We start from the raw sequence: 13,783 nt of genomic DNA, 5'->3' as shown, positions 1-13,783 counted from the left end.
ATATGAGGGAGGGGGGGTGAGCTGGGGGGAGTGTAGTCAAATGGTGGGTGACAGAGCAACTTGGAGGCGTTTTGTCTGCGGCCACCCTTTGCAGGATTAGGGCGTCGGGCTATAGATAGATAGATAGTTTCAATTTTCATCTTATTTGATTCTGAACAAGACTTCATTGATTGAAATAAGGAAACACAAAGCACACTGCAGGACAAGCTACCAGTATATACCGGTAAGTGTTATAGTGTACTAGCAAATTAATAACATTACTCAATACTTTACAGCAACATTTATTCTCCAATATTTTTGGATGGGTTGCTATCAGATTATGTACTGAATACATACCTGTTCCACTTCCAGCTACTCTGTCTACTCTCCTTAAATATCAGAAATTTCTCCTCTCTCGCAGAGCCCTATTTGTATATCTACTTTCAAACAGTATCCTACATGTCCATACCAAAATACCTTTTTTTTTCCTTGCACAGATATATCAAGACAACTACGTAATGATGTGAGAAATTGATGCTTATTTCTGAGAACATTCGTACTCATATTCTAACATGGTCTACCACTTCTATTAGCCACTGGGGAACTCATCAGTAGGTAAGGAACTCTCCTGAATAGTCAAACCTGATACATACAAAATACTGAACCACAATTGATAACCCTAACAATACTTGTAAAAAATATCTACTTCATGCAAGCACACACAGGTACAGTACTCTAAGACCCTTATCTCCAAGGTTATCAATAACCTTTATTTACCATGGAAGCTAACACTGATGGCTGTTGTATCTGAAGCTAGAGCACACACACACACACACACACACACACACACACACACACACACACACACACACACACACACACACATTCAGCTGCTGGACTCCTTGGTTATATTCACTGCCAGATTGCATATGATTTCCAGTGGGTTTAACAGAAGTGCATCAAAATTTGGTACTTTTTAACAGTTAACTGGATCTGTTCCTACAATATTATATTTGTGGTGACCAAGTCTTTACAATAGAAGTGTCCAAGGATAATTTTTTACAAGCCACAAATGCTAGAGAAAATAGGTTTATTTCTTTGTATAAACAGTGGAATAACTTATTAACAAATACTGAGATTTTGCATGCTAAATTTATCAATAAATATGCCAAACAAGTCTTTACACTGACATACATCAATGCTTTTCTTAGAACGCCATAAAACCTGATCCAAATGTGAAAAATACTTCCTGCACATTTCCTCCCCTCACTACTGATGAACACTACAAAGACTTTCTTTCTCCAGTTACAAAATATGACTGAGGTGAGTAAATGCACAGCAATTTAATGGTCTTCACCACTACCACACCAAACTTTGATTCATACAACAGCACTTAGGTTTTCTGAAAACTTACATAAAATACTACAGGAAATATTGCAATGAAACTGATATTTAGTACAAAAGTTTACGTAAATAAAAATTCAACTACGACAACCAAATTTTGCTGAATTTTCACATCCTAAGTCAACCTGCACATTGCATCCTAAGCCATGGTTGTCAAATCAAAATACTACCCAGCATGAACCTATTTCAAAGGAGAAAGAGTAGAATCTCCAACAATTCCAGACCGTTGGGTTAATAAATTAGCTTTACATTCAGATACTGGACGCCCTGATTCACTGAAGTCTCCTTGTCCTACCCCATCACTGGCTTGAGACATCAGTGAGTTATCACTTACATCTCCCACTGGGCCAGATCCCCCAGTCTCTGAGAAGGAGTTGGTTGAGCTAAGGTCGAACACTGCAAGATTAATGTTACTTTCTTGAACAATGTTTGAGAGAGCCTGTGATATTGTATTCAACTCCTGCTGATTAAATGATGATGATATTATAGAGTCTATTGGGATGTTACCAGCCACTAATTCATTTATGGTTGACTCATCAAGACTAAGGGTGGTGCTGGCATCCTCATTGAGTGGTAATGAGGAGGTGGTGGTCGTAGTGGTAACAGCAACTGTAGGACTCTGGGCAGGTGTCGCAGATCTCACAGACTGATCATCATCATCACCCACCTCAGACTCTGCTTCGCCCTTCTCTTCCCCACCACTCTCGAAGTCTTCAGTCTTACCTTCTGAAACTGCAAGAATATTTCCTCAACAAAGTATTCTTCTTCATCACAACCACAGATAAGGAAACACCAGTTTGAAGTGGATTTGTCCACAAGCACTGTTGTTGTTGTTGTAAACCCCAGTCTGCTGACCTAGCAGACCCATAAACTGCATGCCAACTGATTCAAAAGGCCAGAATCTCATATCCACTTACCACTGCATGTGTCTTAATATTGTAACATTTGCGGTTACTTTCATGTAGAGGTCCCAGAACTACATTGCCAGGACTGTTGAGGCACCTGTGTATACTGAACAACTATGAGGACATCACACATCCCTGTCTCACACAAGCACTGAAGCTGTATTGGTCACTCAAATATCCAACAACTCTTACACATGTTTCAGTACCATTATCACATCTCCTTATAGTATTCTGCATATTCGTTGAATACCATACAGTCACATCCCAGTATGAGATGGTTAAGTGCTCTATACGCTCTACAACGATGATGTAAAACTTATACCTAGTTTCAGTATAACGATGGCAGTATCAGTTACATCATCTCCCAGCACTGTAGATTAACCACTAAAGTCCATTCATCATCAATCGATGTGTTTTAGACAAGGCATGTTCAGTCTGATCCACATCAATTTAATAGAAGTAACAAAAAACTAGGGAGATGTTGCCATGCCTCTCTGATGATGTATATGGAAGCTAGCAAATGGGAACAACAATATCTGGTGGCATCTGGCATGACTGGTCCCCCTAGATATGGTGAGAGGGTCCCCCTCATTTGGCCATCTCTCCACCTCCCTCTGCCACACTGGATCCTCCTCCCACCCAAATCTCTCCGATACCCCCTCTGGGGGGATACCATTCTGGGGGGATGTAATAGGCATATTCCCTCCCTACCTAGGGTCCCTCCACCTCCCAGGGCCCTCTATACCATTCTGGGAGTGTGTAACAGGCATATTCCCTCCCTACCTAGGGCCCCTCCACCCCTCATCCACCTCCCACACCCACTCCACCTCCCTCTGCCCTACTGGTTCCTCATCTGACTGTCACTTCCCACCCAAATCAAGCAAGCCAAACACCATGCCATTGTGTTACTGACTTACAAGCTATTACCCTCAACCTGTTTTATGCAATGGGATGTAATTATATCTGTTATGGGTTATTTATGTATGGATATTAGCCAAACAATATTAGTTTCTTTGTATAATTTGCCTATTTTCCATCATTTTCAATGGGACTCTTGTGACCGTACAGTACCTGCAACTTACGATTTTTTTTATTTCAGTAAACCCTTCACAAGTCAAACTATGTGGGTCTCTAGGGTAGTTCGACTTAACAAATTTTTCAACTAACCGGAAATAATTTAAAAAAAAAATATATATATATATATATATATATATACATATGAGGCGTCTAGAACCAAAGGGGCATCGGCGCCAAAATGTACTTTTGAGTTATGACGCTTTAAAGTTGTGTTTATGGCAACGTCATAACCAGAAGGCAATAAACAAACCTTTTATACATCAAAATGATCATCAGCGCCTATGCTCTACATGTAAAGCCAAAAAAACAAAACAACAATAACCGTAACCACAAAATAGGCAGTAAACCAAAGCCCCAATTTATAAGTGGACTTAATAACATATTGTAGGGATTTAAAAACATAGCAGAAAAAATATCAACGAATGTATTAATGTACAAAACTTTATTAACTGAAGATTCCAGTTCACTTAATATTAATAAACGAATAATTATTACTGTAATTTCACGTTTTTGACAACTAAAACTGAAATCAATGCAGTTATTATTTTTCCTCTACCATAATAGATTGAAATAATAACATTAAAAAAAAAAAAAGTAGCGTAGTGCTTAGGTAAATTGAGAAGGGGTAGTGGGGGGGTTAAATGGTGGGGTCGTCATCTAGGAGATCGACATCCAACTCTGCCTCCTCGGTGCCACGCCCCCTCCCGCTGTCTCCCCTCACCACTCTCTTTTCCTCTTCCTTTCTACCTTTTTCCACTTCTCCACACACTTCTGATACTTACGAGAGGTTATAGGCACCACCTCCTCACTGTAACTATGTGATGAACTCATCTTGTCACTCCCCCTTCAACCACAATAACAACAGCTCATCTTGTCACCAATAATCCACGATAAATGGGGTAAATATCCAATACGTAATAATTATACACCTCAGTGAACATGGGAGGGAATCCTCACTGGCACACCGGGCGAGCCACACGCTTGCTCATTGGCTGCTCTGGGGGAGTGGCAGAGAGTGAGAATGCTGATTGGTTTGGGCTGTGTGGCTTAGATGCCTGCCTGCTCTGATTTGTTCGCCCGGCAGCATGGACAAACCCACGTGACTTTGAGCCCCTCTACCACTGTCCAGAAGGCCGAATCTTGTATGGCAACCAGTGCTGTCACTAAGAAGAGGGTTAAGCCTGTTGTCTCCCCTACATAACTCAAAACCAGTATATTGGTGGGGATGCCCCTTTGGCTCTAGACGCCTCATATATACTGTACTGCACATATATTACCCTCCCCAATGGTCGCATGTTAAATGTGATTACAGTAAACGCTCAATATAGCGAACCCTTTTATTGTGAACTTCAGATATAGCAACCCACCACTTCCAGAGCAAACTTCTGCTGGTTATAACGACCTCTCTCACTTGCGTTACCTCTCCTACCATGTGTCACCTACCTACACTACTGTACCTACCTACAGCATGAATGGCTTCCAAATAACCTAGCCCTTCATCCTCAAGCAAGGGGAAGAGGAAGATTCTCTCCCTGTCTGAGAAATATAAAATTATTCAGAAGTATGAGGACAGGGCAACACGAAGTCAACTGATGAATAAATACGACCTGAAGAAAACAACAATTTATGACCTCATCAAGGTGAAGGAGGCCATGAAAGTAGTGGAGGCCGGCAAGAAAGGGAAGGAACTCTGCCGCAAGCAATGTCTTCCAATGGAAAATCTCGATGAGGCAGTGTATAAGTGGCACATGCAGGAGAGAGCGAAGGATGTTCCAGTTTGAGGTGTTATTATTCAACATGCGGCGCAGAAGCTTGCTCGTCACTCAGGCCACGACAATTTCAAGTGCAGTGATGGCTGGCTGTGACGCTTTAGGCAGTGTAAAGGCATTGTGAATAAGGTTATCACGGGCGAGCTTCTAAGCACTGACGCCGAAGCAGTGGACCCCTTCATAAACCAGTTTCATGAGCTGAAGAAGAAGGGCCTCCACAACTTCCAAATCTACAATGCTGACAAAACTAGTCCTTTTTGGAAGTCTATCTATCTATCTATTGTCAGATGCTAATCTCCTAAGGGCTGGCCATTTGGCTTTATTTGTTTTATGAGGAAGGGCACTAATCCTCCATCAACCCACTTGATGACACGTAGGGAGCACGTATGGTTTGGTTATATGCTTACCACTCAGCACTGTAAATGGTTTCTTGGCTTACAGGAAACCATTTGACTTGTCACTCAATGTAAACCCACCTGTAAAGGAAAGAAAAGCAATAAGAAGTGACAGGAAAGATGGCAGAAATAGGAAGAGAGGAGGGCTGGCACAGAAAAAGAATGATAATGGCTGAGGAAGAAGAAGGCAGCATTACATTAAGTGAGTGGATGATGGTCGCCACCACCTACCACCTACACTCCCCAAAAATATCCAGGCCTCCAAGACTATAAGCAGCACTCCAGGAAGGAAGAGTGCAAAGGATAGCATATCGGTGTTGGTGTATGCTAACCCCGATGGGACCCACCACATGAAACCAATCATTGTGGGTAAGAGTTGGACGCCAAGGGCTCTCAAAGATATTAGGGACAAGCTTCCTACAGATTACCACAGCAACCCTTCTGCCTGGTTTACCCAGAATATTATCAATGACTGGATCAAAGGTTTGACCCCCCTGTTTGGCAGCACAAAGGAAGATGTAAAGACCATGTTCTTCCTTGACAACGCCCTAGCCCACCCTTCGACTGCAAAATTGTGTTCCAAGGATGGAAAAATAAAGGCGCTATTTCTACCACCCAACACGATTGCTTTACTTCAGCCAATGGACCAGGGGGTGATTGAAAGTGCCAAGAGGCACTATCCAATTATTTACCTGGACCAGTGATTAGTGGTGACTGAGGATGGGATGGAGGAGGGGTATGTGGACACCAGGGGGAAGAAGACACTGCACAATTTCAAGAAATACAATATCGAGGACACCATACTGAACTGGGCAGAGGCTTGGAAGAAGGTGCCAGTGACTACTCTTTGCAATGCATGGTGCAAGCTCCTCAAAACCCTCAAGACTCCAACCCAGAAGCCTGATTTTGAGGGGTTTGAGCCACCAAAGGCAGCAGAGATGTCGACTGCAACTGGCCAAGGCTCCATCCCTGCAGAAGAGGAGGAGGAGTGGCTGGACAAGGATGGTGGTCTGCCTGGATACCACCACGAGACAGAGGAGGAAACAGACCAGGAATTGACCACACCTGAACCGCTTACGGAGGAGGAAAAGGAGAGGACACATCGGCCATCCCTGTCTGGTGCCATCGATGCAGCAGACACACTCTTGGCTGTCGCAGACAACATTGGTGGATTTCTGGGGGAAAACTGTGAGCTTCTCAGATGGCTTAGGCTGGACTTGATGAGGAGAAACCAGACCAGACAAGTCCAGCAGAAAATTTCGGACTTCTTCAAGCCTGTCATCACGCTTCCTGGGAAAAAAAAAAGCATACAGTGTCAGAGACCTAGAGTGTGTCTGTTACTTCAATGTCCTCTGTGAGCCTCCTCAGTTTGGCTTCTGGCACCAGCACACCATCCTCATTGACACGTGACACCAGAGCCACCAGAATTAAAATTTGCTGCATCAGATGATGAATAAGTGAATACTATCATGTAAAGTGTATATATGGTGTATACAGTACTGCGGTTAAGTGTAAATATTGTTCTGTGATGTTCAGTTAGTATTATTAAGTGTTAAATTAAGTATAGTGCCCAAGTAATACAGTACAAAAATTTCTTGTGTGTACAGTGTGGTGTGCTCTGGTGTACAAGTGTACTGTATGCTGCTAGCCTCTAACCTCTTCAGAATTCCCCCCCTGCATCCCTCCTTTTCCTATGGTGACTACAGCATCGTTTCCTGGCAGGGTAAGTGTAGTGTAACAGTACTACATTATATTGCATTCTTATTATAAGTACTGTATTGTATTTATATGTACAACTTCTTACAGGATGGTATTTACATGTATAACTACATAAATCACTGAATTCTCCATGTAAAACTTCATAGAGTAAGTTTAGGTTGTGGTTGCGCATGAAGGACCAAACGACTCCACGGATATGGCAATCTAGGTTCGGAAATCCCTCAGATAATAATGACCCTCAGATATAGCAAATTATCGGATATAGCGACCTACCCCTTCCCCCAATTAATTCGTTATATTGAGGGTTTCCCGTATCTGTTTATTAACACTACACTAAAGAATTTATAAAGTTAAAAATAAACAATAAAAACAATTCGGTGCATTTCACAGGCTAGACTAGGATGGGAGGTTGCACAGATAGAGAGGTGTAACAGTCACTTAATTTCGTAAAGTTCTAAACTTATTTGCTTCACTTTACAATAAAACTAAAATGGAACACTTGGAATATAATAAACTAAAATGCAGCACTTGGAATATAAGAAACTAAAACTTCACCCACTGAATAAACACTAAGTCACACCTATGTCAGAGTTCGACTGACCAGAAATTACACATTCTGCGGGGTCGACTTATTGAGGTTTTACCGTATAGCAGTCCTTCACTTATCCGGACATGTTCATTATCCAGACGCTGGACTTTGGTTTTATTCAACCATCATACAAATTTACTTCCTATTATATATATGTAAAAGTCCCAGACAACTTTGGCCGGCCAACCAACAGGTTCAAACATTCAATATCATGGCTGCTGGGCTCGAGCCATGAGTGGGAAGCAGGCTTTAGCCCACAGCCAGAGCTAAAATATCCGTCCGTCCCTGTACTGAACGGTCAAAGTTGCACGCTCTTCCAATCACTCCCAACGAACCTCCAGCACCCGAGTAATACGACTGTAACTCACAAGCAGTGTCAAAACGTCCGAACAAATCCCCACCCAATATTCAAAGCCGCACAGCCACCAAGCTAAGTCTTTCCTCACTGCCACCGAGACTGTAACACAGACAGCATGCCATGAATACATGATCAGTGACAGCGGCTGTCCGCCTCTCTACCGAACATCCAAAGTCCCCTGGTCAACGTGAGTTGTGTTTTTGCATGGACACTCAGAGTCTAACAGACTGTAAGCCAGGAGCCTGTGTACAGTAAAATGCCCATCCGCCTCGTGACAGAGGGGGGCAGAATCCTGCCCACAGCCTGACTTCTTCACCCCTTTTTCCATCCCTTCTCCATATCCTCCCGGCTCCACCGTCACTCCCTCAGCCCCTGCCCTCCTCCATGGTGAAGACTCTTGAGTTTTTAAAGTTTTCTGAGATTTATTCGACTACTATAGGTCATATCAAAATGCCGCACAATCCATAAGAAAGCTCATGAAATTCTGCAGCTAGACATGTTCTTAACTCCTGGAAGGTGCTGGCAAAATTTTGCACCAGGATGGTGGGAAGTTAAGGTAAGTTTTACTCCTCAACACTTTATTCTCACTGCATTTCTAAACTTTTACTTATCAGTTTTATGTATTCTTATTAGATTATCTCATAGTATACACACCAACGAAGATGATGGTATACCAATTATACCAATATAACCAACTTCCGGTGACAAATTTGTCTGTGGAGTTTTTTATGAGCCCCAGGAGCAATCACTCCTCACAGATAACTGATTTTCAAACCGACTTCAGTTTTTTTGTGGATTTTTCTTGTTTATGCAGTGTTTTCTTGATGTTTAGGATTAATATGGATAATCCTATGTGTGTTCTGATGTCTAAATACAGTAATCCCTTTAAGACCTGGACAGGGGTGCATCCAGGAATTTTCTAAGGGAGGGGGCCCGTAGTGAGGTGAGGTAAGGTAATCCGATAATTACTGGGAGGTCATATGCAGGTTTAGAATCAGAGAGCTGCTGGCTCATGTGTTATTCTTTGTTTGTACTTGCCAATTTTTCATGTTTTGCTGTTACCGAAATAAATATATATAAAATTTTAAAGGACCCGGAGAGCTAAGGGGAGGACCAGGGCCTGGGGTCCCCCCCCCCTGGGTGCACCCCTGGACCTGGACACCCTAAGTGTCAGACATTTTGGGCTTGGGTCCAAAAAATGTCAAAATGTAAAGGAAAAAAAAAAGCCAATCTATGTTCATCCCTACTCTGAATTTGTTGCACGGTGGTTAACAGCTGTGTTTTGGCGCGTAGTTCCGGTGACGTCCACTAGAGTGCCCCTGCATCCTCCCCATTTCCAGCCTATCTACTGTCGTGACTGCACGCTCATCACCATGGCTGTCCATGTGCTCAGTTTTGTGAAAAAACTACAATACCTCGCCATTAGACCACATGGGAATTTACGGTGTTGTGCAGTGTTAAGAAATATGAAGTCAGTGTGCAAAGGATTAAGTGCAGAGTGCAGCACTGGCGTGTTGCAACTAGCAAGGAGCAAGTAAGAACTGAATGTGCAGTGTTAAACAATTATAATTCACAGTGCAGAGGAATAATTGCAGAGCAATACTGGATTACTGTACGTGCTTCAAGTGCACGTTCACCACTCTCGGAGTCATAGAGGAGGCAGATTATCTTCGCGACGGCCACGGATGTGTCGTAAGCAACCCGTACACTGCTAAATATTTTCCTTACTCACTTCTAATCTCTCATTCTCTGGTTCTTTTTCATTTATTTTATGGTTTCTGTCCCATATTTGTGTGAATAGGATCTTAAATAGGTGCTGTGCATGTCTGGTAGGGGGTTATTTAGGTGGCTTTCAAAGTTGGGTTAGGTTGGGGTCTATAAGTACCTCTCCAGAGGCATTTTACCCAAGTCCCAGACAACATCAAGTCCCGGACGTTGCTTAGGCTCTATTACGTCAGATCTTGGAGGGATTACTGGCAGAATGACTGGAAAACAGTGCCAAAATTAGGAGGGGTACTGTGCATACAGTAGTGTACAGTGTAGGTAGGGTGTTTTTGTTTTTTTGTTTTTTCAATTTTTTTGCATGGTTTTTCTTGGTGTTTAGCATTATTATGGATATTCCTATGTGTGTTTTGATGTCAAAATATGGCAGAATGACCCAAAAACAGTACCAAAATTAGGAGGGAGACTGAACATACAACAGTGTATAAGCATGATGTTTTTTGGTTTCAAATGTTTTTTTTTTTTTTTTTCATGATTCTCTTGGTGTTTAGCATTATTCTGGATATTCCTATGTGTGTTTTGGTGTCCAGATATGGCAGACTGACCTGAAAACAGTGCCAAAATTAGGAGGGGTACTGTACATACAGTAGTGTAAAGGTAGGGTGTTTTTTTTCGTTTCCAATGTTTTTTTTTTTTTTTTCTGCATGGTTTTCTTGGTGCTGGAAATTATTTTGGATAATCCTATGTATGTTCTGATGTCAAAATATGGCAGAATGACTGGAAAAAAACTTCCAAAATAAGGAGGGGTACTGTACATACAGTAGTATATAGGTAGGGTGGTTTTCACTGGTTTTTCTGCACGGTTTTCTTGGTGTTTAGCATTACTTTGCATATTCCTATGTGTGTTTTGATATCTAAGTATGTCTGAATGACCAGAAAACACTGCCAAATTAAGCACAGGTACTGTACAAATAGGTTAGGTACAGGTTAGAGGTAGGGTTTAAGTTGGGTCTAGGTATGGTAGGGGAACTGTGTTCATTATCCGGATGTTGCCACTACCTCGACATGCCTTTGGCTCTATTATGTCCGAATAAATGAGGGATTATTGTGTATGTATGTATGTGTGTGTGTGTGTGTGTATATATATATATATATATATATATATATATATATACACACACACACTCAAACCTCGATTTAAGGGACTAAATGAGGAATCAATTTATCTCTTACTTGAAAATGTCCATTGTTTTACCACATATATAGACAGTCTTATTATGAAATGCAGTGATTGTTTCACTTACCTTACTTAATTATATGATTATGAAAGTTATTTTACGGGTACTGTATGAAGAAACATATTGACCCCTCAAGACCGATGCCGCACAATCGTGCTTTTGTGTAATATGACAGTCCAGCCTATCCTACATGATCACTACAGACAAAAGAAACTGGGGGAGGGTAACCCCACCCCTTTGGTGACGTATATGGGATCAGATTAATGAGAGCTAGAGTGTCTGGGGTGGTATGACGTGACTGGCCCCCTAAGGTGGGGGAGAAGGAATCCCCCCACCCCACCACCGTCACTTTACCTCCTATCCCTCCTCATTCAGGTGGGGGAGAAGGAACCCCACCACCACCATCACTTTACCTCCCTCAGCTCCACTGTGTCATCTCCACATTGTCCCCTCCCAACCAACAATACCCCAACATATCCCCTATAGCAGAGTGTGTGCATAGCAACCCTTCTCCCCTCTCCCTCCTCCCCTATCCCTCCATCCTCCTCTCCCCTCCAGCCATACACACTCCACCTCCACTTTTTTGCCTGGCTTGTTTTGTTCCTATGGGCATATGCCACACATGACAGCTTGTCCTACACATTGACATTTAGTTATGTATATATAATTATTTACCGTAAATAATGCATTTTCTGTACATTTTCTATTTTTGCCCATGGGGGATCGGTAACTTGTTTGCATCTTTGATGGGTGATTGTGCGATAACTATTTGGTCATTCTGGCTGAAACATACATTTTCAGATGTGTAAATTCACTCTCCTGAAATGTGGAAGAAAAATTTTTACCTTGTTGAAAGTCGAAAATCGACCCTGTTTTGCAGCTGGAGGGACAGACCTGCTGAGCAAATTGCGTACTTTAGGGGTTAATGTTTATAACCTGGACATTACTTATCATTTTTTAATGGTCTTGTCTGTTTGTCAGGTAGAATATGGAGTCCCTTAAATCCGAAATCCCTTAAACTGAGGTTTGAGTGTGTGTGTATATATATATATATATATATATATATATATATATATATATATATATACACACACACACATGGTAAAACCTTGATATAATGCACTTCAACTGACCAGAATTTGCTTTTATCAAAATTGAGGAACTACCGGACTAAATTCTTATAGTGTAAAACCTCACTAGAACAGCCTAATTGGGCCCCATGCCATTCCCAAAAAAAAGCGAAACTCTGAAAAAAGTGACATGTCGTTATAGCCACAATCCTTCTTCTCCCCACCAGTTCCTTCAAACTCAGGGCAATATCCCATTTGCCTCTTAACTTTTCTCAAATGCCTTAATAAATAATTTATTGCACAACACAGTATAATTTTAGTAAGGTTTAGACTTGATAAAGCCAAATGTAACACAAACAGGAAGATTTTTCATACATGAAAAGTGTCATAGCCAACATCCTGCTTCATCCCATCAGTTATTTTTAACTCATGGCAATATCCCTTTTGCCTCTTAGTTTTTCTAAAATGCCACTAAAAATAATTTATTGCATAACACAGTATAATTTTAGCAAAGTTTTGACTTCATAATGGCCATATGTGACACACAAAAGAAGATATTTTCATCCATAAAAAGCATCATGACCACCATCCTGCTTCACCCCCACCAGTTCCTTTCTAACTCGAGGCAATATCCCATTTGCCTCGTAACTTTTCCTGAATGTCATTTTAAATAAATTATTGCATAACACAGTAAAATTTAAGCAAGGCCTGGACAAAATGAAATCATTAGTAATACAAAAATGTATATTTTCTTACATAACAATTCCGACTCACTTGGCTCACCGTACTCTACCACCCCACCTGACTGAGTGTTTATCATCATTCAGTACCTGGTGAAGGATCCTTCTGAGCAAATCCTTCATAATCATTACCCATTATCTTCAGGATCATCATTAAGGAACAGTGAATCATCCTCCTGATCGTCTTCACTGGTGGGAGCTGAATCATGGAAAGGGTATTGGAGGTGCAGCTTCTCTCATGTGTGCCATGTGGTGTACTTAATTTTAAGCATTTTTCAAATACTGCACTGTACACTTTATACACCTCATTTTGTACGATCTTACAAACTACAAATGTTCACTTTGTCGTTACAGTATATTTCACTTATCACTCACTTGCCACCCTCGAGCAGTATATCAGGGATTTCCGGGTAATCGATGTGGGGGGAAATGATGTGGGTTGACTGATGCAGGGCACAGGGAAACAATAGGAATGCCACCAGCTCGCCATCAACCGACGCATGAACACACAAACTGCTCACCGAGTGATTAATGCTTGGTGTCTTGAACATTTATTAGAGTAATATTAATATTACAATAATGCAGACCCCTTTTCTAATTTTTCAGCATTTAAAAGGACTATACACTGTATTGGTATAACTCATATTTAAACACTTTTCAAATACTGTACTGTACACTTTATGCACCTATTATTTATGATCTTACTAAAGACATTCACTTTGAATATTTCACTTATCACTTGTCATCCTCAACCAGTATATCAGGGACTTCCAGGGAAATGATGCAGCTCAGACTGAGGCCAGAGCGTGGAGGAACAA

At 41.5% G+C, this 13,783-nt stretch overlaps 1 protein-coding gene across 1 annotated transcript in view; it reads right to left on the bottom strand.

Annotated features, from left to right (window-relative positions):
* Positions 1–1,125: 1,125 nt before the first annotated feature.
* The window catches only part of LOC145419206 (uncharacterized), a 289,310-nt gene continuing 276,652 nt past the window's right edge, over positions 1,126–13,783 (bottom strand). The window contains exon 11 of the mRNA XM_080287441.1: positions 1,126–2,109. Within this exon, the coding sequence (XP_080143567.1) occupies positions 1,565–2,109 (545 nt within the window). The 3' untranslated portion in view covers positions 1,126–1,564. The remainder of the gene's footprint in view (positions 2,110–13,783) is intronic.

This window comes from Coenobita brevimanus, chromosome 14, assembly GCF_032717465.1.
Source record: "Coenobita brevimanus isolate Jiangsu-jjx chromosome 14, ASM3271746v2, whole genome shotgun sequence".
NCBI classification, from domain to species: Eukaryota; Metazoa; Arthropoda; class Malacostraca; order Decapoda; family Coenobitidae; genus Coenobita; species Coenobita brevimanus.
This window is presented reverse-complemented; position numbering and strand designations above follow the sequence as displayed.